General features: G+C 37.1%; 1 protein-coding gene across 2 annotated transcripts in view; it reads left to right on the top strand.

Annotated features, from left to right (window-relative positions):
- The window catches only part of Gpc6 (glypican 6), a 965,911-nt gene that overhangs the window by 471,970 nt on the left and 470,874 nt on the right, over positions 1-23,067 (top strand). For both annotated transcript variants that reach the window (XM_013022980.1, XM_013022979.1), the window contains exon 3: positions 6-397. In XM_013022980.1, the coding sequence (XP_012878434.1) occupies positions 6-397 (392 nt within the window). The remainder of the gene's footprint in view (positions 1-5; positions 398-23,067) is intronic.

The following is a 23,067-nucleotide window of genomic DNA, read 5'->3' as shown; positions in this document are numbered from 1 at the left end:
TCCAGAATTTTTTCGAGAGTTGCTGGAGAATGCAGAGAAATCCCTAAATGACATGTTTGTCCGGACTTATGGAATGCTGTACATGCAGAATTCAGAAGTGTTCCAAGATCTTTTCACGGAGCTGAAGAGATACTACACTGGGGGCAATGTGAACTTGGAGGAGATGCTCAATGATTTCTGGGCCCGACTCTTGGAACGCATGTTCCAGCTGATAAACCCTCAGTATCACTTCAATGAGGACTATTTGGAATGCGTGAGCAAATACACAGACCAGCTGAAGCCATTTGGGGATGTGCCCCGGAAACTGAAGATCCAGGTCACCCGTGCCTTCATTGCTGCCCGCACCTTTGTCCAGGGCCTGACTGTGGGAAGAGAAGTTGCCAACCGAGTTTCCAAGGTAATTGTTCATCCGTGTACTTTCGAATCCCTCTTCCTCTTTTATTCTGGTTTAATCAAATGTGTAAAAGAAGATAAGGTCAAAATTCTTTCTTACCAATCAGGTGTTCAAGCTCAACTCTTTACCTTTATTTTTTCTTTCTTCTGTGTGTGTGTGTTTGTTTTTCTTTAGGAAATAATGTTATTTATCAGCAACACAGCAGGGTACTTTTCATTAGGAATGGGGTCAAAAGAGCCTGGCTTGCAGACATGATCACTTGAAGTTTTTGATTAAAGCTTTAAGGATGATAGATAGTCATACACAGCTCAAGGATTCTAGTCTTCTGGAGCATCAACGCTTGCAAGTAGTAATATGTTGTTCAGGAGGACAGCAGCTGGTCTTTCTTCTTGACCACTTGTGTCAGAGTGGCCAAGCTCCTTAATTGTGGGAGAAGAACCCTTTGTCCATACTCATAGAATGGGAATAGGAAGGGCTGATGAACCCAAAGCATAGATTCTGGCAGGCAATTCCTTGGGTTCCCTATTATGCTTGTAATTCTATGTCATGTATTGTGGTGGACTTATGAAAAAGGTAAATCACTAATCCGCTATGGGGCCTTTCCTTGAGGATAATGTCTCTAAACCTTTAATGCAGGGGATAGTTCTCAAGGCTGCCATTAAACCTTGAGTATTTCCAATGTGGAGGATATCATCCTTTGTTTAAGTTCTGACTTGACATTTAACTGCTCTTATGAAAAAGGCCTACCCATTTATGAAGTCAGACCTACAAAAAAAACCTAAAGCATGATTATTATAAGAAGCAAAAGAAAAAATACATGAGAGGAATCTGGTATCAGGCCACCTAAAGAAGGTCATATTTATACAAAGATTATTGCCAAACAATACTTTTTTATTATAGGGCTGTGCAAAAGAGCTACAGTGGTTTTCATAACTATTAGCATGACCTTGCTATAATTCTTTTTTTTTCAACTTTCATCTCATTATTTACATCCTGGCCAGAAGACTTGTAATGGACATAACTCCCTAAAATATGTTTCTCTATGGCATGATTTGTAAAATTCATAGTAATCCTTTTTAAAATGATCAGTTCCTAAAAAATTTAAGCATATGGAAAGGTTATTTTCAAAAGGCTTTAAAAATTCTTTTTGAAAGAAATTTATTGATGTGAGGGCATATAATGTGATGTTTAATAAATTTCCTTATTGGATATCAATAGTTTTACATACCAAAGACACTAGGACCTCAAAAGTGAATTAACAGCAAAGTAGTTCAGGGAAATAACAATAGAAAATATAACTTGAGAGTAGGCTGTACAAGTATAAAAAGTAAACATTTTATATTTTCTTGAGCAGATATATTTTGTAGTTCTCTATACATATAAATTAATAAACCGAAAGCCACGCAAGTTTCTGATTAAAGCTTTTGCTCTTGTTAAAGAAAAAACATGAAGCTAGCTCTTTAGAAATGGCAGGGAGGAAGGAATTTAAAGCATAGAATACCATATGCTGTAGTTTCTGCTTATGTGCATACAGCATGACCTGAGAGGTTCCAGTGAAAAGGAAATATACATTTTCTAGAAATGTCTAAAAGCTGCAGGGAACACTGGCATTCACCATTCCTCCTGTGTCTTGGGAGATGGCATTAACAGCTGCCTACAGATGGCTTCTCCTTGGTCTTCATAGATTGGCTGACTCTGTGATCTTTGTTTACCAAACTCCAACAAGATTTCTTCAGGGTCAAGGTTGAGCTTGTGTGATACAGTAGAGTATCACTTGTAATATTTTCCCCAAAAATGATGGGGTTGTAGTTGGCAGCAACATATTCTTTTCTCTGAACCTTTTATTTGCCAATCATCACCTCTAGGTATAGGATACAATCTGTGAGTCATATGCCTTATATGTCTACCATTTTATAAGCATGTTATCTTGGTCAATCTGAGTTGTCTTAATCACTTAAACTCATGAATCTTGTTTTCATACCTGGGCTCTTCATTTTGAAGAGAGACAAGTAATAGGTAGATAGATAGATAGATAGATAGATAGATAGATAGATAGATAGATGGAACAAGGGAAAGAAGAGAAGGAGGGAAGAAGGAAGGAAGGTAATAGAGACATTGGATTAAAAGAAGCTAAACATAAAAAAATATAAATTCAATTATTTCAATATTTTACCCAGACCTTTTCTTACCTAGTAATTTCCAGATAGTCTATAGCTAGGCGAACCAGAAGTTAATCTACTTACATTACGTTGACTTTATCATATTGGGAATTCACTCAGGAGATACAGAGAAGCCACATTTTGAGAGGTTGGATGGGGAGTCTTCCTTAGAGAGCTGGCAACTTCAAGCAGACACATGTCCCAGAAAAACCTTCAATGCACTTGATACTGTTATGAAACTGAGCCATGAGGGTAGTAGAATAAAGAAAGAGCTGAAAAACAACCTCAAAAACCCAGGTCAACTGTAATGGAGAGTTGAAGGGGGGTACCATGGTTGTAAGAGTCATCAAAAGGAGACTACACGTGGTTCAGGCAGAGAAGAATTTATTGGGACAGATAAACAAAAAAACTGCCTCCCAGCACCAGATGTAGGTTTGCTGAGGTGGAGAGATTATATGGGGACAGGCAGGGAGGAGGTGTCACCACAGCTGGTGAGGGAATAACGTCAGGCCTGGGGAACCTCTCACTGTCTAAAGGAGGTGTGACTGGGGAGGTTCAGGAAGTGACCTCAAAGGATGAGGAAGTGACCTCAGAGCCTGGGGTTCTTTGCTGACTCCCAGTCAGGTGATTGACAGTCACAAGTGATTACTCCTTTGGGGCAGGTGGTTTCTGGTAAGGCTACAGTGCTGTCCCTCACTTAAGGTGGGGGATGGAGGCTATTCTCCCAGGCAGACCTAACAATGGTGAGCTGAGGAGACTCAGGAGATGAGCATCGCTCAAGGGCAGCTGAAGTGGTGAGGCCTAAATAGGACCACAGTCAGGAGGCAGGGTTGGTGAGCTCAAGTGTTCAAAGGGTCTAGCAAGTTCATGGTACCGGTCAGGCAGGCTCAGGAACCTACTGTCCCAATCTCTGCCCCTACAGCTAGGAATTCTAGCTTGCCAATCACCCGGGGGTTGGCTTGGGAATTCACCTCTAAGTTTTTGGAAAGTCTCCATCATCCACGAAGTTTCCAAGATGACACCGGTTAGACCCAGTATCCATATTTCAATCCCAAGTACTTTTTGTAGCAAGAATAAGATGTTACGTATGTAGACTGAATGTAATAAGAAGTATGTGGAAGAATGAACTTTGTTTGAAGCTTAAGGTGTTTAGCAATGAAAAGCACCCTTGTACTCTGTGGAGTGATTTACTGTTGGTGCAGGCACAGGAGGGAAGGAATTCAAAGCAAAATTAAAGATCAACAAATTTGCTTTGTACTTCCATCACATTTGGGGAATTTTGTTCCCTTCAGTTTTTCTCTTATTTACAGCGACTACTTAAATCTTTGAAGGCATCATTAATAGCTTGTAATTAATTGTTTTGACTGGAAGATTTACCTCTTTGGCAAAACACAGCCGTCTGATACAAATGTTTTGACATAACGTAATAGGGAACTTCCTTATAAGAAAAATAGATGACTCGTTTGTCAGTCTTGACGGAATCATTCATAAGTCTCAACAGAATTATCAGTTACTGCTTGTGCTTGCCATTTTATGCATACAAACTACGTGTTTTTCCCCATTATTGAAAGGAACAAATTCACCATAAGCTCTGATTGAGGAAGTGCTATGTGATTCTGGGGTGAATAGCCATGAACAGGAAAACAGGATTTGTTTGTTGTATAAAATACCATTCTGAGCATGCCCAAGTGTTAGCAAGAAGTAGAGTATCAGGAACTTTCATCCTATGCTAGTGAAAGTGTAAACGGGGGGGGGGGTGATTTGAATGATTTGAAAAATTCTTCTATTCTTGAACATATGCATATGTTAAAACGACAGTTCCTCTTCTGGAGAGACTGTTTAGGTGTATAGGTAGGCATGTCGAAGAATGTTCATAACAAAGTCCTTAGCACTGACAAAAAAAATAAGAATATCACAGATATCTTATGTGTTCATCACTGGTGATCTAAATACAGTGAAATCTCATGAAGCATAAGCAGAAAGTAAACAACTGCACTCCATGGATGAACACAGGAGTCTTACTTTGAGAGAAAGAGAGAGAGAACGCCAAACACCAAAGATGACATTCTACTTACGTAAAGTTCAAAATTACTGAAGTACATATTATTTTATTTAGGAGAAAAATATACATTGTAAAGTTCTGAAGACAATTTATAGAATGACTGACACAATCATCAGATATTACTACCTCTGGGAATGATATGTGGATGATCAAGCAGATATGCTTAGGGGTTTCCAAAGGTATCATTCGCATGCTAGTCTTAATCCACCTGAGGCTGGGTGGGTAAAGCTATGTACATGTATATCACAGAAATTAGCGTTTTCAGAGAAAGTATTTATCACTGTTCACCTCAGATTCTTTTCAACCTGAATAGCTGTGGTCAAGATTCTGAACTGCTTTTATTTATTTATAGAACTTACTGTTATCTTTGATTTGCTAAAAAATTAAACTTCATGTGCTATAATGTTCTAAATGATGTTGGCTGTACATGGAAGGCAAAGATCTAAAATGAACATAAAAGCAAACTTTGATAATTTTGTAGCCTTAGAACAATGCAGGTCAACTACTTTTAATCACTTATTTTATTCAAACATGGTTCTTATCTTTTTTTATCCTTTGTACCATTAGTGTGTATAAACATCTACCAGGGACCTCAATGATGGCTTTTTAGGCAGTGTGAGGAGCAGAGAGAGAGACATTAAACCACTCAAATCATTCTGCATTGAGGCAAGCAAATGTGGAAATGCGTCTCGGGTGTCTTTTGGGTCTATCATGATATCATGTCCATGAAGAACACATGGCCTTTTATCTCTTTTTGCTTTAATGAAGTAACTTCTAGGAGCAACAACTAAAAATTGTATTAACAACAGTCACTTCCAACTATGATGGTTATTTCATTGATTCACTCCAGACAAATTGGGTAGTTAGTAGATCTGAGATACATAAAACTTGAACTGTTGGCAAATACTGTCATCTATCTATCTGTCCACAATCTTTCTTCCTTTTACATCATGCCTTTGGAAGAAAGTGTGTTTTTGAGTATTTAGAAAAAACAGATTAAAAAAAAATCAACAGATACTTTCCTGTGTCTGCTACACACACTAGTAGTTTTGTATGAAGAACCTACTAAGTAGTTCATACTCCTGCGTGAATGCTTCCATTGAAATTCTGAAGAATTCACTGTGGATTTACTTTACACAAGCACTGAATAACTCTCTAGTTATTCACAGTATGGAAAGAATTTAAGATATAAAGACTACCTGTAGTAACTGTCTCCTGAATTATTGGGTTTCTTCCTTCTGGAGCCATTTTTTAATTAAAGTTAACTTTTGTGGAGTAATCTAGAAATGTAAAGAACCACAAAAATGCATATAAAGCCCTTTTATAATTCTTTGGTCTTTAGTACATTCTCTTCTTTGATTGATGGTTATTCAGTGTAGATTACTTGCATACTATACAGTCTTTGGAAGAAGAGTTAAGCCTTTTGAAATTATCAATAATGCTTTTATGTTTACAACTTTTAAGTCAGCCTAAATAATTTATGCTGACTGTTTTAGGATGGTCGTGTGAATATTGTATTATATTTGGAAAGTGCTTTTTAGTTGATTAATAAATAATTTCATGATAAAAATTGTAATAAGATGATATTAGTACTAGGAAGCACTGCAATAAGAACTAGCACATTAATATAAATTCATTGAAAACATATGAGTTTTACCATGGTCCACTGTGCTAAACTGAAAATCACAAGAGAATAAGGCAGTCCAGTGGCAGAGTTAAAAATGAACTTTTGGCCAGGTACTGGTGGCTCATGCTCCCAGGCAGGAAAGTTCTCACGATTCTTATCCCCAATAAATTGCCAAAAAAAAAAAAAATGGGAGGGAGGGGGCAGGAAAGCAGAAGTGGATCTGAGGTGCAGATTACAGAGTGCTAGCCTTGAGCAAAGTCAGGGATAGCACCCGAGCCCGAGGTTCAAGCTGCAGGATTCCCACCCACTCACCCAACCCCCTGTGAAACTTTCTTTTCTTCTATGCAATTGCATATGGACTAGATCACAGAGAGAAGGGCTCATTTCTTTTGTAATTTTTTTTTATCTTTAAGTGGTTGTACAAGGAAGTTCCCATTCTACAAAACAGTGGAATGTGTCTGACAACATTGTCACCCATGACTCCTAACCCACCCCTTCTCTCACTTTTCTTTTCTTCTTTTTTGTAAATTGATATTAGGTGGTTACATACATTTTCTATATTTCACAGTATTGTGGAATAGTGAAACTTCGTTAAAGTCACAAACACATTTTAACCTCCACAAGGCAAATTGTCATTATCATGGTCTGTAAGGTTTGTGAATTCTATGAGCTTTGACAATATAATTATTTCTTCTACATCAGGTGCTATTTACATTTCTTTCCTTTTGCTTAGTGTAAGCTGTTCAGAAGGTCTCATTTCTATTAAAATAACTTTATAGCTTTAATTAAAGTAATGTTTTAAAAATCCTCATTTCTGGGCTGGGAAGCTGGCTCAGTGGTAGAGTGCTTGCTTTGCATGCATGAGGCCCTGGGTTCGATTCCTCAGCACCACATAAGCAGAAAAAGCCAAAAGTAGTGCTGTGGCTCAGGTGGTAGCCTTGAGCTGAAGAGCTGAGGGACAGTGCCCAGACCCAGAGTTCAAGCCCCATGACCAGCAAAAAATAATGGTTTAAAAAAATCATTGCTTTACTCATGTAACTGTAATCCCTCCATATGACATCTTTACAATAAAATAAAATTAAAAATATAAAAATAGTATAAGTAATAAAGAATAATTTAAATAATCCTTTAAAAAATCAAGTAAAATGAAGCCATTTATTGCCAAATCATTAAAAGCTGTTTATGTGCCCTTTCTTCTTGTTCTTTTGAAGCCATGTCTGATAGTATTATTTTATTTAATACACTTGTATTATTTTCTTTAAAAGTTATACTACTATTGGAATTCCACTAAAACTAGTATCTTCCTTCTTATGGAATCCAATTTTATAGTCTTAGTCATATTGCAAAGTAGTAAGAAGAGAAGGGGCTTTTTTACCTTCTCTAAATATGCAACCAGTAGAACAGGTGTGAGGATCACAGCTCTTACTCTAATGCACCTATCAAATGTAATCTTCTGCCACCTACAGTCTGAAATAGATGATTGTAACAATCCATCATTCATCTGGCACAGAGGTAGATCCTTGGAAAATTAGAACTGTTATGAAGAGTTAAATGGGCCTCATTTAGTAGTTTGCTCAGTGTTTTGTATTTTAAATACTTTTTTTGAACTACAAAGAGTAAGCAAATTACTTACCAATACTAATTGTGCAGAGAGTAGAAATGCATTGTGTCAATATAGAGTAAGAGAATTATACAATGAATTCTTTGGAACCAGGGCAGGCAAGCAGCTAGCATTACTTTAGGGTACAAGTGAACTTTAAGTGTATAGAGAACTGAACTATATAGGAAAGGCTATGTGTGTTTACCTGGCCAAAAGGACATGGAAGGCAGAGTATCACCAATGCACAACTGCAGAGATGTGAAACCAAATGGTGTGTACATGGAGTTAGAGGTGTGTTGTACTGCTGAGGGATAAAGCACAAAGCCAACAGTAGGCCAAAATAAGTGTAGAAACCTAAGCTGTTCCTCTGAATTAAGATTGCGTGTTTTACTAATGATTTTGTACGTCTCAATTTTGTAAGATTTATTAAAAAATAAATATGCTGTGGCTACAAACATTCTAGTGTTTTTGAGGGACAACGTATACTCAAGTCCACATCTACTGGGCACTATTTTATGAGAAACAAAGGAAATAGCAATGAATGGTTTTGCCTTTGAGGAAACTAGTCTATCCAGAAGAGATGGAGATATAAAAATTTCTAATGTCATGTAAGTGCCCAAAATGATGATGGAGTATGGACAAAATACTATGCAAATCAAGCACATAGCTGGTTTTTATCTTAAGAAGTAGGCAGACATAAAAATTAGAGAAGGTCTTTTAGAGGAAGAAAAGGAAAATAGGTCATGCGTATTTGGATATGAAGCCAAGAGGGAGATTTGAACCGTAATATTACTTGGACACTGTATCTTTTTTTTTTAATTGTGGAAATACTATACAGAGGGGTTACAATTACCTATGCAAGATAATGAGTACATTTCTTATCATGCATTGTAGCCTCCTCCTTTGTTTCCCCTTCCCAGCCCTTCCCATTTCCCCCCCCCCACACCCAGTCCTCCTCCCCTAACACCTCCCCTCCGCAACAAAGTTGTAAAGTTCGTTTTTGACATAACGACTTGTACATCTCATTGTTGCAATGGGTCCACCTGAATCCCTATTTAAACGATTTGCTTTTCCCCTTCCCCTCCACAAATTATACCGACATCAAATAAATGAGGACACTGTATCTTATTCTGCTTTAGACTTTGAAGACCTTTGGATGGATAACAGCTTCTAGCTAAGAGCATTTTTTTCCTACAGATAATTATGCAATTAGAGTTTTAAAAAATTTTTAATTGCTATTATAAAGGTGATGTACAGAGGAGTTACAGATGTGATTCAGTTCTTACTAACGAAAGATGTTTGCATAGGGATGATACTGTGGCTGTGGTGAGACTGGCGGCAGGTATTGGGATGGGAAGCTGTTGTCACTAGATGAGAAACAATGAGACCTGAGTCAAATCATAATGACACACATCTACAGAGACAGAATTTCAGACCCAGCATCAGGCAGGGCTTCTGGCAAGAGTCAGTCTTTATTTAGTAGCAGTTGCGTATGTGCTGAGGGATTTGAGAAGTATCAAGATAGAGATGTTTATTGGCAAAAGGTGGTGACATGTTGGGAGAACAGACTGGGATCAGATAGACAATTAGGAACTATAGATATTTACAGAGAATTCAAAAGAGGAAGACAAATAATTGCCAAAAAGCAAAGAATTAATGTTGTGCCAAAATAGAAGATAGAGGTTGGATTTGTTCATTAGGTTATTACATAATTCAGTGAACACAGCTTGACTAGTGTGGTTTCATAAATTGCAGAGTTAAGACTCCATTCCCTTCTTATTCTGAAAAAATAAAATCTATAAGTTGTAGCTATGGACTGACACTTGTTTTGAATAAGGTATTACCATTATACACAGGACAAGAATGACAAGTAAAAATGGTAAGAACTCATTACAGATAGCATCTTCCCATTGTCCTGATACGAAGGACCATGAATAGACTTGACCTTGTCTTTTCTTCAACTGGGGTGTTAATATTCTTATGGTGGACTTCTGTTGTTTGTTCTCTGTAGGGTTAGATATCTGGTCATGATGTATTTGGAAACATTAAGCAATCAACTCAAGATGTTCCAGGTAATTTGAGTCCCAAACATAATTTGAGACTAGCAAGTCTACTACTTGCTGGTGTCCTCTTCCTCTGAGGCCATGGGACATGTGTGTTACAGGCAGACAGGACGTCTTTGTTACTAATATGGAAGATCCACTGGTGAAGTGTGCCAATTAAAGTACATCACAACATTTAAAAGCCCATTTCCCTTGTGCTATAGCTCAGAGAATGCTGCTTCTGAAATGGCTTCCTTAAAAACCAAACCAAAACAAACAAACAAACAAAAAAAACACCAACAACAAATGGACCTAACAGCTCATCCCAGAATCAACATTATCTTTGTCCTTGAATATCTCTAAATGCATTTGTGCTCATCCTAGGAGAGGCTTTACAAAGCAAGGTTTGAACAATACTTGCCCTGTAACTACTTATACAAAACTAAAAAGAGAGGGTCAGAATGTAGACCCAAGGTAATGCTGGGTGGGTGGTATCACAGGTCAAACTTGAAAATTTGCAGGATTTCTCTTTTATTTTTCCATACTCTAATATTCAATGTTGTTAAGGACATTTCCTGATGCAATATCCATGCACTATGGAAGTTTATGAGCCAAGATAGACATCAAAAAGAATTTTAATAAAGCTTGCCAGATATATTGCATTAATAGTGCTGACAGAATGAAGCTGAATTTAGATGGAGAGTGTGACATACAATTGTTTTCGTTTTTTGTTTTTTAAATGAAGTGTTAGGTTGTACAGATACTTGTTCGAAAGAAGATGAGTGGTACATTATTACATCCTCTACATTTTTCTCCATTGTTATCTTTGTGATTATAACCAAAGGTTCTTCATGTTTGCGCATTGTGTCTCTTCATTTTTCATAAACTCAATGCAAAAGCTCAATGGATCAATCCCAGATGCTTCGAATACAGAAATCATTGCAAGCAGTATTAAAAGTCTGCATTTTCTTGTGTCAGACTAGGATATCCAGGAGTTGAAAATGGACAGTTCAGAGTGTCAGTAATAGGATAATGGTGACCTTGACATTCACATGTAAGTAAAACTGTAGCCAAAATCAATAGATAATCCAAGTTAACATCAGGTGACATTTAAGTAACTTGAATAAACTGAATTTTTAAGTTAATTTTTTTGCCCTTGTAAGATGTACTACATGTCAAAAATGCCACTGGGTAATATTTAATACTCAGCAGAGAGCAAATTCCATTTTAGATAAGAATTTGAATCCCTTTTCTTCATCTTATCTAAGATAGCCATAATGACAAAGTTTTCTGTGTTCATTTTGTGTAAGATTTTGGCAAAATCAAAAAATATTCATTTACCATTTTAAACTTTAATAAATACATTAATTATGGAAACTTTATTCCAAATGCTCTTCTCATAATAGATACACATATAAGTTTCTCCATAAAGAACTGTATTCATTTATAAATAATGGGTGTTAAAATTTTCATTTACTCTTGGCTTTCTAACAACACATTTCACAACCTAAAAATATATCAAGACGTAAGGTAGCATTAATTTCCCTGTTCTTAAACAAAATGGCAAGTGTTTAGGAAAAAATGCATCATTTTATAGTTTATGAAAAATTTCAGGGCCAGAACCTCTACAGATGTCTTAATTCTCTGCTTTCTTTTGTTGCCTATTAAGAGGCTGGGCCAGGGAGAATTCAACTATTCAAATATGCTGCAATAAAGAATTTTATTGAAAAGATGAATCCTATGATATTTTGCTGCAATGTAGAGAGAAGATAATGATATAAAATATGTATGATACCATTTCCATAAAATATTCTAAATATCTATGTTGGAAGGGAGAAAAACATACCCTGACATTTTGCCTGGTATGGCAAGTAGAACCCAGATTGAAATTAGTCATCTTTTTAAACATTGTAAGTGTTAAAGTGATAGCTTTCTTTTTAATCTTTTTTTTTTTTAGTAAATAACACCAGTTTAAAATGCCAAATGTTTAATAATAAATTTGTGAAGCCTTTTTTCTCCCAATTTCCCAAGGCCATCCTCTTGATCGAATTATAAGTTGTTACTTGTCATTATGGTACCCAAAAACTGGTGAAATGATATACTCTTAAGAATCACACAAAGAGTGGGGCACTGTTGGCTCATGCCTGTGATCCTAGCTACTCAGGAGGCTGAGATCTGAGGATCATGGTTCAAAGCCAACCTGGGCAGGAAAGTCCGTGAGACTCTTATCTCCAATAAACTACTAGAAAACTGGAAGTGGTGCTGTGGCTCAAGCGGTAGAGGCTCGCCTTGAGCTGAAGAGCTGAGGGACAGCGCCCAGGCCCAGAGTTTAAGCCCCAGGACTGACAAAAAAAAAAAAGAATCACACAAAGTAAGTGGACTGTTTTTTCTCCTCACATTACCAAGAGCATCCAAACTAAATTATCACACTAGCTTAAATTAACTACATATTTCTTGTTGGTTATCAAAAAAGCTACATATTTTAATGTGTATCAAAATTAATTATTTTGGAAAATTTAAGAGTACAAAGAAGAAAATCAAATAATACCAAATTCTGTATAGTAATGACTCATTAATGGCTTCATTGTGTGTGTGTGTGCATGTGTGTGTGTGTGTGTGTGTGTGTGTGTGTGTGTGTGTGGTTTTCTGGGAATTGATCTTAAAGCCTCAGTCATACTAAGTAATTACCTTACTGAGCTACATCTCCCAGCCCAAGATGATTAGTTTTAATACTTTGTTTCTAGGGTATCTCTAATGAAATTTAGTATTGTCTATTCTTGTAAGATGTTTAGTATTGAGTTCTAGTTTTTATCTTAGCATCAAATATGTTTTTCCCATCTCAGTAGAATTTCTTTAACAAGCTATCATCATTTCTTAAAAACTTCTATTATATCCTGAGGGATGTATTCTTCCTTCCAGTATCTGTAGAAAACCTCTACAAATAGTAACTCTATTTTCTTCTACTGAGTTTCAAAATAAACAACTGCTTCAAGTAGTTTCTCTGTTTGTGCTCACATACATGTTTATCTTGAGTTTTGTACTCTGAACTCCATGATATATCAGACCCGTATAACTCCTTTATTATGTATTTAAGAGTTGAAATTTCTTGATTGATTTGTATATATGATAGTTAAACGTCCTCCTCTCCCCCCATGAGTCGTGGGACTTAAACTTGGGTCCTGGGCACTGTCTTTGAGCTCTTTTGCTCAAGGCTAATGTTCTACCACTTTGAACCACAAACAAGAAGTTTGTTTACTGGTAGTTAGTTGGAGGTAAGAGTCTCCTCGTCTTTCCTGCCCTGGCTAGCTTTGAACCATGATCCTAGATCTCAGCCTCCTGACTATCCAAGATTGTAGGCAATCATGTCTTAGATGTAGTTTTCCACCTACTTCCCTCCCAAAGAGAAAAAAAGTATATGTGCATGAAGTAAAGGTAAGAATGGAATAACATTGATAGAAGGTTTCATAGAAATGCAAGCTTTATACTTCCCATGGGGCCAGAACTGTGTATCTATATCAGATCAAAAAATGGTCAACCTGGAGCTAAAATTGGGGGAAAAAAAAGTAGGCCAAATGAGGCTATATTTCAAGGGGAAATATATATATATATATATATATATATATATATATATATATATATATATGTAGCTATTTTGTTCTTTGTGGCTGTGTAGACTATTTAAAATATTTGATATGCCAATGTTTTTGTTTGTTTGTTTGTTTATTTTGTTGGTCATGGGGCTTGATCTTTGGGCCTGAGCTCTATCCCTCAGTTCTTCATCTCAATGCTAGTGCAAGGCTAGTGCTCTATCACTTAAGCCACAGCACCACTTCCAGTTTTTTCTATTTTGTGGTGCTGAGGACTCGAACCCAGGGCCTCATGCAAGCAAGGCAAGTACTCCACCACTTGAGCCACATTCTGAGTCCCTAATAGTTTTATTTTTATCCATAGCTAGTGATTTACTCACTTGACTTTGAATTAGCTTTCTACTAGCCAGCAATGTGAGGCAAAGAGTATTCTTTAGTCAAGTAAAAGTGAAACTCTAGATAAAAAATGCTGTACCATCCTGGGCATTGAGATCAGGCAGGATTCTTCCCTGTGTAAATATATGCTTACTCACAATATGTGCAACCATGAGTTTATTCCTGAAGAAATGGACTTTACTTAGTAAGCATTTGCTTAGAAATTTTCTTATCAATGGGATCACAACATTATAATCTGGTCAAGTTCATTTCCTCCCTAAGGGAAACAAACCAAAGCTCACACTTATGCAGTACTGCCAGCTATTCTGTCAAGTACTTCCTACTTAGTCCTACATCTTTGAGATAGGTTTGATTGTTATCTCTACAGTTAAATGAGGAACCTGGTTGTGGATCACACAGAGGTTATACTGCAATTGCATTCTGCCTCACATACCAGTGAAGCTATTGTATTTAAATATAAAACTCCCCACTGCTATTCAACTGTGTAATTAACAAAAAGTATTAATGGGGCTGGGAAGGTGGCTCAGTGGTAGAGCGCTTGCCTTGCATGCATGAGGCCCTGGGTTCGATTTCTCAGCACCACATAAGCAGAAATGTCGGAAGTGGTGCTGTGGCTCAAGTGGGTAGTGCAAAAAGTATTAATGTATATATTTTAATTTTTGTCAAAAAATTAACTGCAAATGCACACTACCCATTTGAAGAGCTCTGAAATATTTAACTCTTAAAAGTGGATTCTAATACTCATGAAGGTGGTCTGTCATTGAATTTTAAGTGGCTCAGAACTACCTGGCTCATTTCCATGTGGACAGAGTAGAAGGTATCTTCCTAGCCTTTTTTGTTTAATAATGAGTGTGTGTGTATGTGTGTGTGTGTGTGTGTGTGTGTGTGTGTGTTTTGTAGAACAGTTTGCGTCAATTTCCCATTCTATTAAATACACACTTACTCAAACTTCAACATGTATTTTGTACTGACATTTCAGTTTATCTAGTCACATTTCACATGCTTATATGAGCCAAAACGTAAGTTATTTTCCTATTCAAGGTAAAAAGGAAAGGAAAAAAAATAAGGAAGGACTTCATGCTAGGAAGTCTAAACTCCTGTAGTTGATTATTTATTAAGTTCTCCTCATTACACGGGTAAGAGAAATGTTCTGTCTCTGAATTATGTATTTCTGTTTCTGATCAGAACTCTGATATAAATAACATAGAGTCTGTAGAGAGATTTGTTTGGGCAAGTGTTCTCAGTAGCTCTATACATCATGCTCCCGTGTCTCTGAGTGTGAGGTGCGTTTTTGGAGAAGAGTGCACATCAACACACAGAGATCACTCTATGACTTTAAGTAGAAGAACCTAAAAAATGCAACAGGTGGAAGGCATCTGTGGTCTCATCAGCAATAATAAAAAATGTAAGTACCCAGTTATGACCATGGGTGAGGGGGCCTTCTCTGGGTTTTTTAGCTCTTAAAAAATGGATCTTAATACTCATGCATGTGGCCCATCAACGGATTGAATGAAAAAATCACACATCTTACTTGTGCTTACATGGACTTGAGATCATTCCACTTTTTCTTTTGGTCATTCATAGGGCTTGAACTCAGGGTCTGGGCACTGTCCTTGCTCAAGGATCTACCACTTGGAACCACAGTGTGACTTCTAGTTTTCTGGTGGTTACTTGGGAGATAAGAGTCTCATGGACATCCCTGCCTGGGCTGGCTTTGAACTGTGATTCTCAGATCTCAGCCTCCTGAGATTATAGGATTATAGATGTGAGCCACCAGAGCCAAACTTCACTTTATTTTCTATTATGAAAGTATTTTGTATTTTGACCTTTTCTACTTGTCTGGTAAGGTTATTCTAGATGTATGCTAGTTATTGCAAATAAGGGAAATGATGGGACCTATGTTTCTTCAGGTCTGGCTTACTTCACCTAGTATAATTTTTTCCAAGTCTTTCCATTTCCTAACAAATGGTTCAGTGTCATTCTATCTGATAGAAGCATAGAATTCCTATCTGTCTGTCTGTCTATATTCCACATTTTCTTGATCCATTCACCTACTGAGGGGCATCTGGGTTGGTTCCATATCTTAGCTATGGAGAATAATGCTGTGATAAACATAGTTGTGCTGGTAGCTTTGGTAGGGCCTTGTTTGTGATCATTTGAGTAAATGCCCAAAAGTGGAATTGCTGGGTCATAGGGGAGCTCTAGATATATCCTTTTGAGGAACCTCCATACTGCTTTCCAAAGTGGTTGGACAAGTTTACACTCCCACCAACACTTCAGTAGAGTTCCCTTTTGGCCACATCCCCTTGATCATAGCCATTCTAACTGGGGTGAGGTAGAATCTCAATGTTGTTTTGATTTGCATTTCTTTTATGGCCAGGGATGTTGAGCATTTATTCATGTGTCTATTGGCCATTCTTATTTCCATATGACTATATAAGATGGTGCTAAGCAAAATGAACCTCAAGGTAGAGACACAAGCGGGTTCATCTTTGTTACTGTTGTTTTTAATGTACTTATAATGTACTATGTGATATTTTTTGTTTCTTTCACGTATTCTTCCCCCATGGTATAACCCCTGTTTCACTGTATTTGATGTCGGTGCCCTGCATCCTGTATATACATTTTTCTAATTTGGGGAGGGGAAGGGAAATAGCAAAATGCTGCAACAAGGATACAGGTTGATCCATTGTAACAATAAGATGTACAAGACACTATGTTAAAAACGAACTGTACAATGTTGGGGTGGGGAGGGAGGAATTGGGGAAGTGGGGAGGGAGGGAATGGCTGGGGAAAAATAAAAGAGGGAGTAACAATGCTCATTACCTTACTTATGCAACTGTAACCCCTCCAAACAATATCTTTACAAAAAATATAAAAAATAAAGTATTTTTCAGGTAATAGTCTCTGAAGCATTTATTCCTTTTGATTGTTTATAAGAAATGTCAGCATACAGTACAAAAAGCAAGACTATTGCAGAGTATTAGTGAAGAATTACAAGAACATTTAGTAAATTACTACTTGAGTGCAAAAAATGGTACATTCCCAAGATGCATTTCGCTATTAGGACAGAGGCTCCTAGAAGATGGATCATATCATATTCAATAATTCCTATTAATTTTGTTTTGAACTAGTACTGGAGCTTGAACTCAGGAGGATGCTGTCCTCTTAAAATATTATTATAATTATCATCTGTGAGTAGTTGTACACAGGATTTGCCATTCAACAAAGCAGTTTATAAATACAGTGCATCTTGATATTATCTTTTCCACATTCTTTCCCATCCTCCCAATCCCACCTCTTCCCTCCATTGTCCCTTAGCTTTTTCATTCAGTGTTGGTACACTCCTGATAGAGGCACAGTTCTACTTCCCTTCCAGCATTTTGGTGGTTTATTGGAGATAAGAATCTCATAGACTTTCCTGCCTAGGCCGATCTTTATCCCTCAGACTCATGAATAGCTTAGGATTACAGATGTGAGCCCACATTACCTGGCCAGTTTCTAAGAGCATTATAGAATTGTGCTATTTGTGATGTGCTGTTGGGCTTCTCTTTGGTACTAGAAGATGAGATCACAGTGGATGTAGGGATCTCAGTGGCAGAATGTTCTGGGTTCCCGCAGCTTCTTCTAGGCTCATAGGACCATACAACCAGAGAGCTGACTTCACACTTCTTCTATAATGCTATTCATTACATTAGTTTAGAATATGCAAAATGATTTATTGTGAGACTTAAACTCATTTCCCTCAAGATAACTCAGAATATTAGGTTAGCAGTTTTTTGGACACAACTTAGGCTCAATTTCAGGGGGTAAGACAATTAAATGTCAGCATCCCAACATTTTAGCTACCAAGTTATTTTCTCTCTACTTTCCACTGCTGTCAAAAAGAAATTCTGTTCAAGATGAGACAAGTAATTGAACCCTTTGTACATCTAATATTATAATAAAAGGTAAATGTTTTTAAAAATCATGGTACAACTATGAAAAAGGATTTTCAGTACCGAGAGAGTTTATGGATTATTTCTGTCAGTGGCCTCTAATTCTTACTTTTTTTCCCTTTCAGACTCTGTAGTCCACACTTTCTTTTGGGTATTCACAAACCTGACAACGTATCTGTTGAAACCTGAGGTTAATAATTTCAAAAACGTAATTACTTAGTAGCTTCGTTACGGTAGCTTTGTTTGTTTCCCTATTTATCTGCTGAAATCTGAATCATGATTACCCCAGGTAGAACTTCTTGCTACTCCAAGGCAGCTCTTCCAGCTTTGGCTCTGTACTTTCTTTGGCTATCCTAAGAATGTCTTATTCACATACCGTTTTAATGAAGTCACTGTCCTGTTCATAAATCTTGACAATGTATTTTATTTTCTTAATCCGGAATATTTACTAAGTGTGTTGCTATTTGCTAAGACTTAGAATAGAAATGGCAGATTTTGTCCACATGAGATTGACAAGTCTGAAGGCAACTGTCTCAGGTTGCAACCCTTAATTATTTGTCTCACTTCAATGCCCTGATTATTTCACGAAAGTGTATTTATCTTGCCCGCTAAGGACTTGTTTATGACAATTTCTCTGCCATTTCTTTACCCTTCATGCCATTCTCTTCCTCCCTTTTAAACCATCCTTCAAAATCTGCAAATGTCAACGCTTTTCTATCTAGTATTTCCAGGAAACTTCTTACAGCCTGACCTGGGCGTTTTCAGGATCTATATTCTAAGATTTCACCATCTAAAATGAATTCAAGTGTTTTTTTCGTTCTTTCTTCTTTTTCTTTTCATTTTTTGTGTGTGTTTCTGTGTGTGTGTGTGTATTTATACTGGAGTTGACCTCACTATCTCTTAGCTTTTTTGCTCAAGTTTGACACACTACCCCTTGAGCCACAGCTCTACTTCCATCTTTTTGGTGGTTAATGAGATGTAAGAATCTCATGCACTTCCTTACCTAAGGTAGCTTCAAACTGGGATCCTCAGATCTCAGCCATTTGAAAAGCTGGGATTACAGGTATGAGCTATCAGAGCCTACCTGCCTTACCTTCAAGTTTTGATGTGCTCTTGTAGGTTGACTGCCACAACCTTGTCTATATACCAGCAATAGACAGACAAGAACCATTTCTCTCATCCTTAATACTTCTCAGAGAAAGCCTGAGCACAATTGGCATATTTGTAACTGTTGAATAAATATGAGTAGTGTTGTTACATTACTTTTTCCTCACTTTCATTCTTAACATGGTTGGAAATTTGGTTAAAGGCTATGTGTGTCATAATGTCCTCCACTTATGGTGGCCTAAACGTAAGAGGGTTTTGGTAGAGGACATGGAACACCACCTCCTGAAAAGAGCTAATGTTACAGTAGTCCCATTTGAGGTTTATAGAAACTTCGGTATATGAGGATTTCATAGATGGTAGAAATAGTAATGATTGATCAGAGGCTCCGAAGTCACACATTCCCCTTGGCTTTCCTTCATCCACATGATGTTGTTGCTCAAGTTCTGCAGGCAAGTAATGAATCTTCATCCGTGCTCCATATTGCCAGAGTGTCTATCTCTCCATCATCTACCAATCTACAGATAAAGATAATGTTTCCATAGTTACTAGATCAGTGGATTTTCTTCTCAGATTTTCCCTTCATGCCTTACGATTCAGCTCATATATTCAGAGGCTAACTGACCACGTGAGTAAAATTTAGTTCAGAGAATTGTGACTTGAGAGAAATATGTACCACCAGTTTCATGGTCTTTGCACATTATCACGTAGATTTTCCTAAGTGTGATTAAAGAGCAAAGAAAAAGATGTACCAGAATGCCAGAAATCTTGGGAATGCTTTCACTATGAATTATAAGAATCATTAAAGAAAAGAGAAGGAAAGAGAGTACAAACAACTAATCTCCTTTTGTAAAGTGCTCACCCTGCACATTTACAATTAAGCTGTTCCGATTTCTGTAATTAAAATAATTTCCTTTGAGAGGCCTTAATCGTTCATACCCATGAGCGAAAAATAAAAGGCTGTTGTCATGAATGAACGATTGAAAAAAGGTCTTATTCAGATGTATTAGTTCCTGTGAGAAATCTTTGAAAAATAAACCAAGCATGAAAAAGACAATCAGAAGGGTTGGTCAAGGTGAGTTTTCTGGTGTGTGGTATGCACCAGCTCATGGCCTGATCAATCTCTTATTCTGCAAATATTTCATGAGCACTAACTCTGTCAGGTGCTGTGAGTACAATGATGACAAGGCCTAGACTTTTTCCAGAAGGATTCTCATTCTGAAGTGGGTGGGAGGCAGAGGGGTAGGTGAGGGTAACCAGAGGTATTCACACTTGTACACTAACATATTCATTTTGCATCTGGTTTCAACTTGACATTCACTTAAATTTGGTCTAAAAATCTAAGGAAGAGTAACAGTGATGGGAATATAGCTCAGTGGGAGAATGTTTGCCTAGCATGTACAAGGCTGTGAATTCAGCCCTCAGCTTTACAAAAACAAATCCATACAAAGACAACTAATGAGCAACGTGCATGAACATTAACAGAAGCCCAAACTGTGTCGGCCATTTGTCTTTAGGGTTTCATATCGAACTTTCCAGCAGATAGAGATTTGGCAAAATAGGGGTCCAGATTCTAAAGCAGATATGAAGTTTCAATATTTTCCAAGAAGATAAAATTGCACCAATTAAGTAGTTAATAAGTATTAATGAGTCACAAAGTATGTACTAGTAATGTTGTGACAAGTTTACATGTTTTTCACATGTATATAATGTATTATATTATGATAATCAAGACCTCTAAGCAATCGGAGCATCCTGAGATCAAATTCTTACTTTGTCCTTCATTAAATGTCTAAATTACTTCATTTCTTTCCTCTTGGCAAAGTGCAGGAAATAGATTACAATTATTGGGGCCTTTGGAACTGAGGTACATAGGCATGACTGTACCTGTGAATATTTGGGTTTGCTGGAGGCAAGAAAAGGGATGGCAAAAGCAATATTCTAGCAATTAATTTGAAAGTGGTAAGCCTTACTGTCTTGTTTGAGTTCTTGAATGTAGCTTTGGAATCTGTCTAGCTACTTCTTCTGGCTGTTACTTTAGTTAACTGGACCAAGTTGTAATTTTGAGATGATGCAGCTTGCTTTTACAATAACATTCTGTGCATAAATCACTTCAAATTCCAAAGATACTAGTGATCAGTGGGAGATTGGTATGTGTGATGCATCTCCACGAGACTCCTAGGATTCAACCTGTTCTTTTGGCAGAATCAAACACCTACATCCACTGTGCTGCATTTTCTTCAACAATTCATAATTTGCATTTTGGCACTCAAGACGTATTAGGTGTTAATTCACATTACTGCCAGAGATAATGGACATCCTGCTGAAGAGATGGCATTTCTAGTGTTCTCTGTTCAGTCCTATGTTTGATTGGCATGTGTGTCCTAGGAAAACTGGCAGAGTACCTTGTTAGAAGGCGAAGTGCCATCTAACAGTTGGGGAGGAAGTTAGACTGAAAAGTGATCACAAATGAAGTCATCTGGGAGTGTTCAGGAATGAAGGGCTGGCTCACTGGAATAGAGATACTCATAAAAATCTTTTATGCAAACGAAACATTTCAAATACATCTCAGACAATTGGCACATTCTTTTCTAACTCAAGAACAAGGCTTAAAATTTAATCATAGAATAAAGTTGAATAGTGGTGTGCTATACTTGTTTACTCACTGCGAAATCAACAAGAAGGTGAATATAGACTATCAAACACGGCTTCCACAGATGTCTGTGCATAGAGAAAAATGAACATAGAATGTTGTTTTTCTATCACTTGTCACCTGATGATGCTCTCATGGTTAGTGAGTCAGGTCTTCTGCACTGTGGGGATGTCAGGTAGATGAAACAAATTATATTCTCACCATACCATGAAGCAGAAGGCTTTTGTTGTCTTGTTTTGTTTGTTTTTGGTTGGTTGTGGGTCTTGACTCAGGGTCTGGGTGCTGTCCCTCGGCTCTTCAGCTCAAGGCTGGTGCTCTACCACTTGAGCCACAGCACCACTTCCAATTTTCTGGTGGTTAACTGGAGATAAGAGCCTCATGAATGTTCCTGCCTGGGTTGGCTTTGAACCTGGACCCTCAGATCTCAGCCTCCTGAGTAGCTAGGATTACAGGTGTGAGCCACTAGCGCTTGTAATTGTTTTGTTGTTGTCATTTCTTAAGAGTCCAGTTTATAGAATCAGATTAACTTTTATGTTATTCTTTTATTATCTTAGAAGCTGTACAATGGAGTTACCATCAACAAATCAATTTATGAATAAAGGACAGCATAGTCAATGTCATTCCCCCTTTCATCATTCTCCTCCTTCCTTTCTAGCCCAATCCTTCCCCTCAATTTTCTTCATTTCATAAGGAATGTACTGAGTATTATGACTGCATTTTTCCTCCCTTGCTCTCTTCATTCAACTACAACTTTTTCTTTGGCTTCCTCCCTTGCCTTTCAAGAGCTAGTTTACAAGCATTCATTTTGTTGGAATGTGAGTTAATTTTTCTAAGAAATTGCACCTTTGAACTCTCCCCTGCAAATACGATGTTTTAGTTAACACATTATGTGAATATATGAATACAACCCCATGTATTTTTATTTGTATATTTATAATTAGTTCTAGTTCCACATATGTAAGAGATTGTGCATCCTTTGTCTCTCTGATCCTGTGTTACTTCATTTAACATAATTTTTTCCAGGTCCATCCATTTCCTTGCAAATGAATTTTTAACTCATTTTTAATTGTAGTAAATAATAAGCTTCATTTTGACATTTTCATACATGTATGTTTACTTAGGTAAAAAGTACTGTTATCATAAAAATCAGTTTTTATTATATTTTTATTAGCATGTATGGAATGTTACTAGTACAGTAAATAATAATAGTTCAAAAGATTCCAACAGAGTAAAGAAAGCTTCCAACAGAGTAAAGAAAACTTCTTCCTTCATCAATCTCTTACCTGTCCAATTAATAATAGAAAGGCTTAGGTTGTGTTGAAGATGATTTTTCTCTCTACAAACCCTCAGTTCTCCAACCCATGGCATTACTATTGCTTGTACTTAACAACTGGCTGTGCTTCTGTTACCTGCACTGTTATTATTCCCTGGTTGGGAACTTCACAATTTTACTTCTTTTCTGTTGAATCTTCTGAATGATGATGGTCCAGTTTCTAGAATTTGCC

Source organism: Dipodomys ordii, unplaced genomic scaffold (genome assembly GCF_000151885.1).
Source record: "Dipodomys ordii isolate 6190 unplaced genomic scaffold, Dord_2.0 Scaffold65, whole genome shotgun sequence".
Classification (NCBI taxonomy): Eukaryota; Metazoa; Chordata; class Mammalia; order Rodentia; family Heteromyidae; genus Dipodomys; species Dipodomys ordii.
The sequence above is the reverse complement of the archived record's forward strand: the minus strand, read 5'-3'. Positions and strand labels throughout refer to the sequence as shown.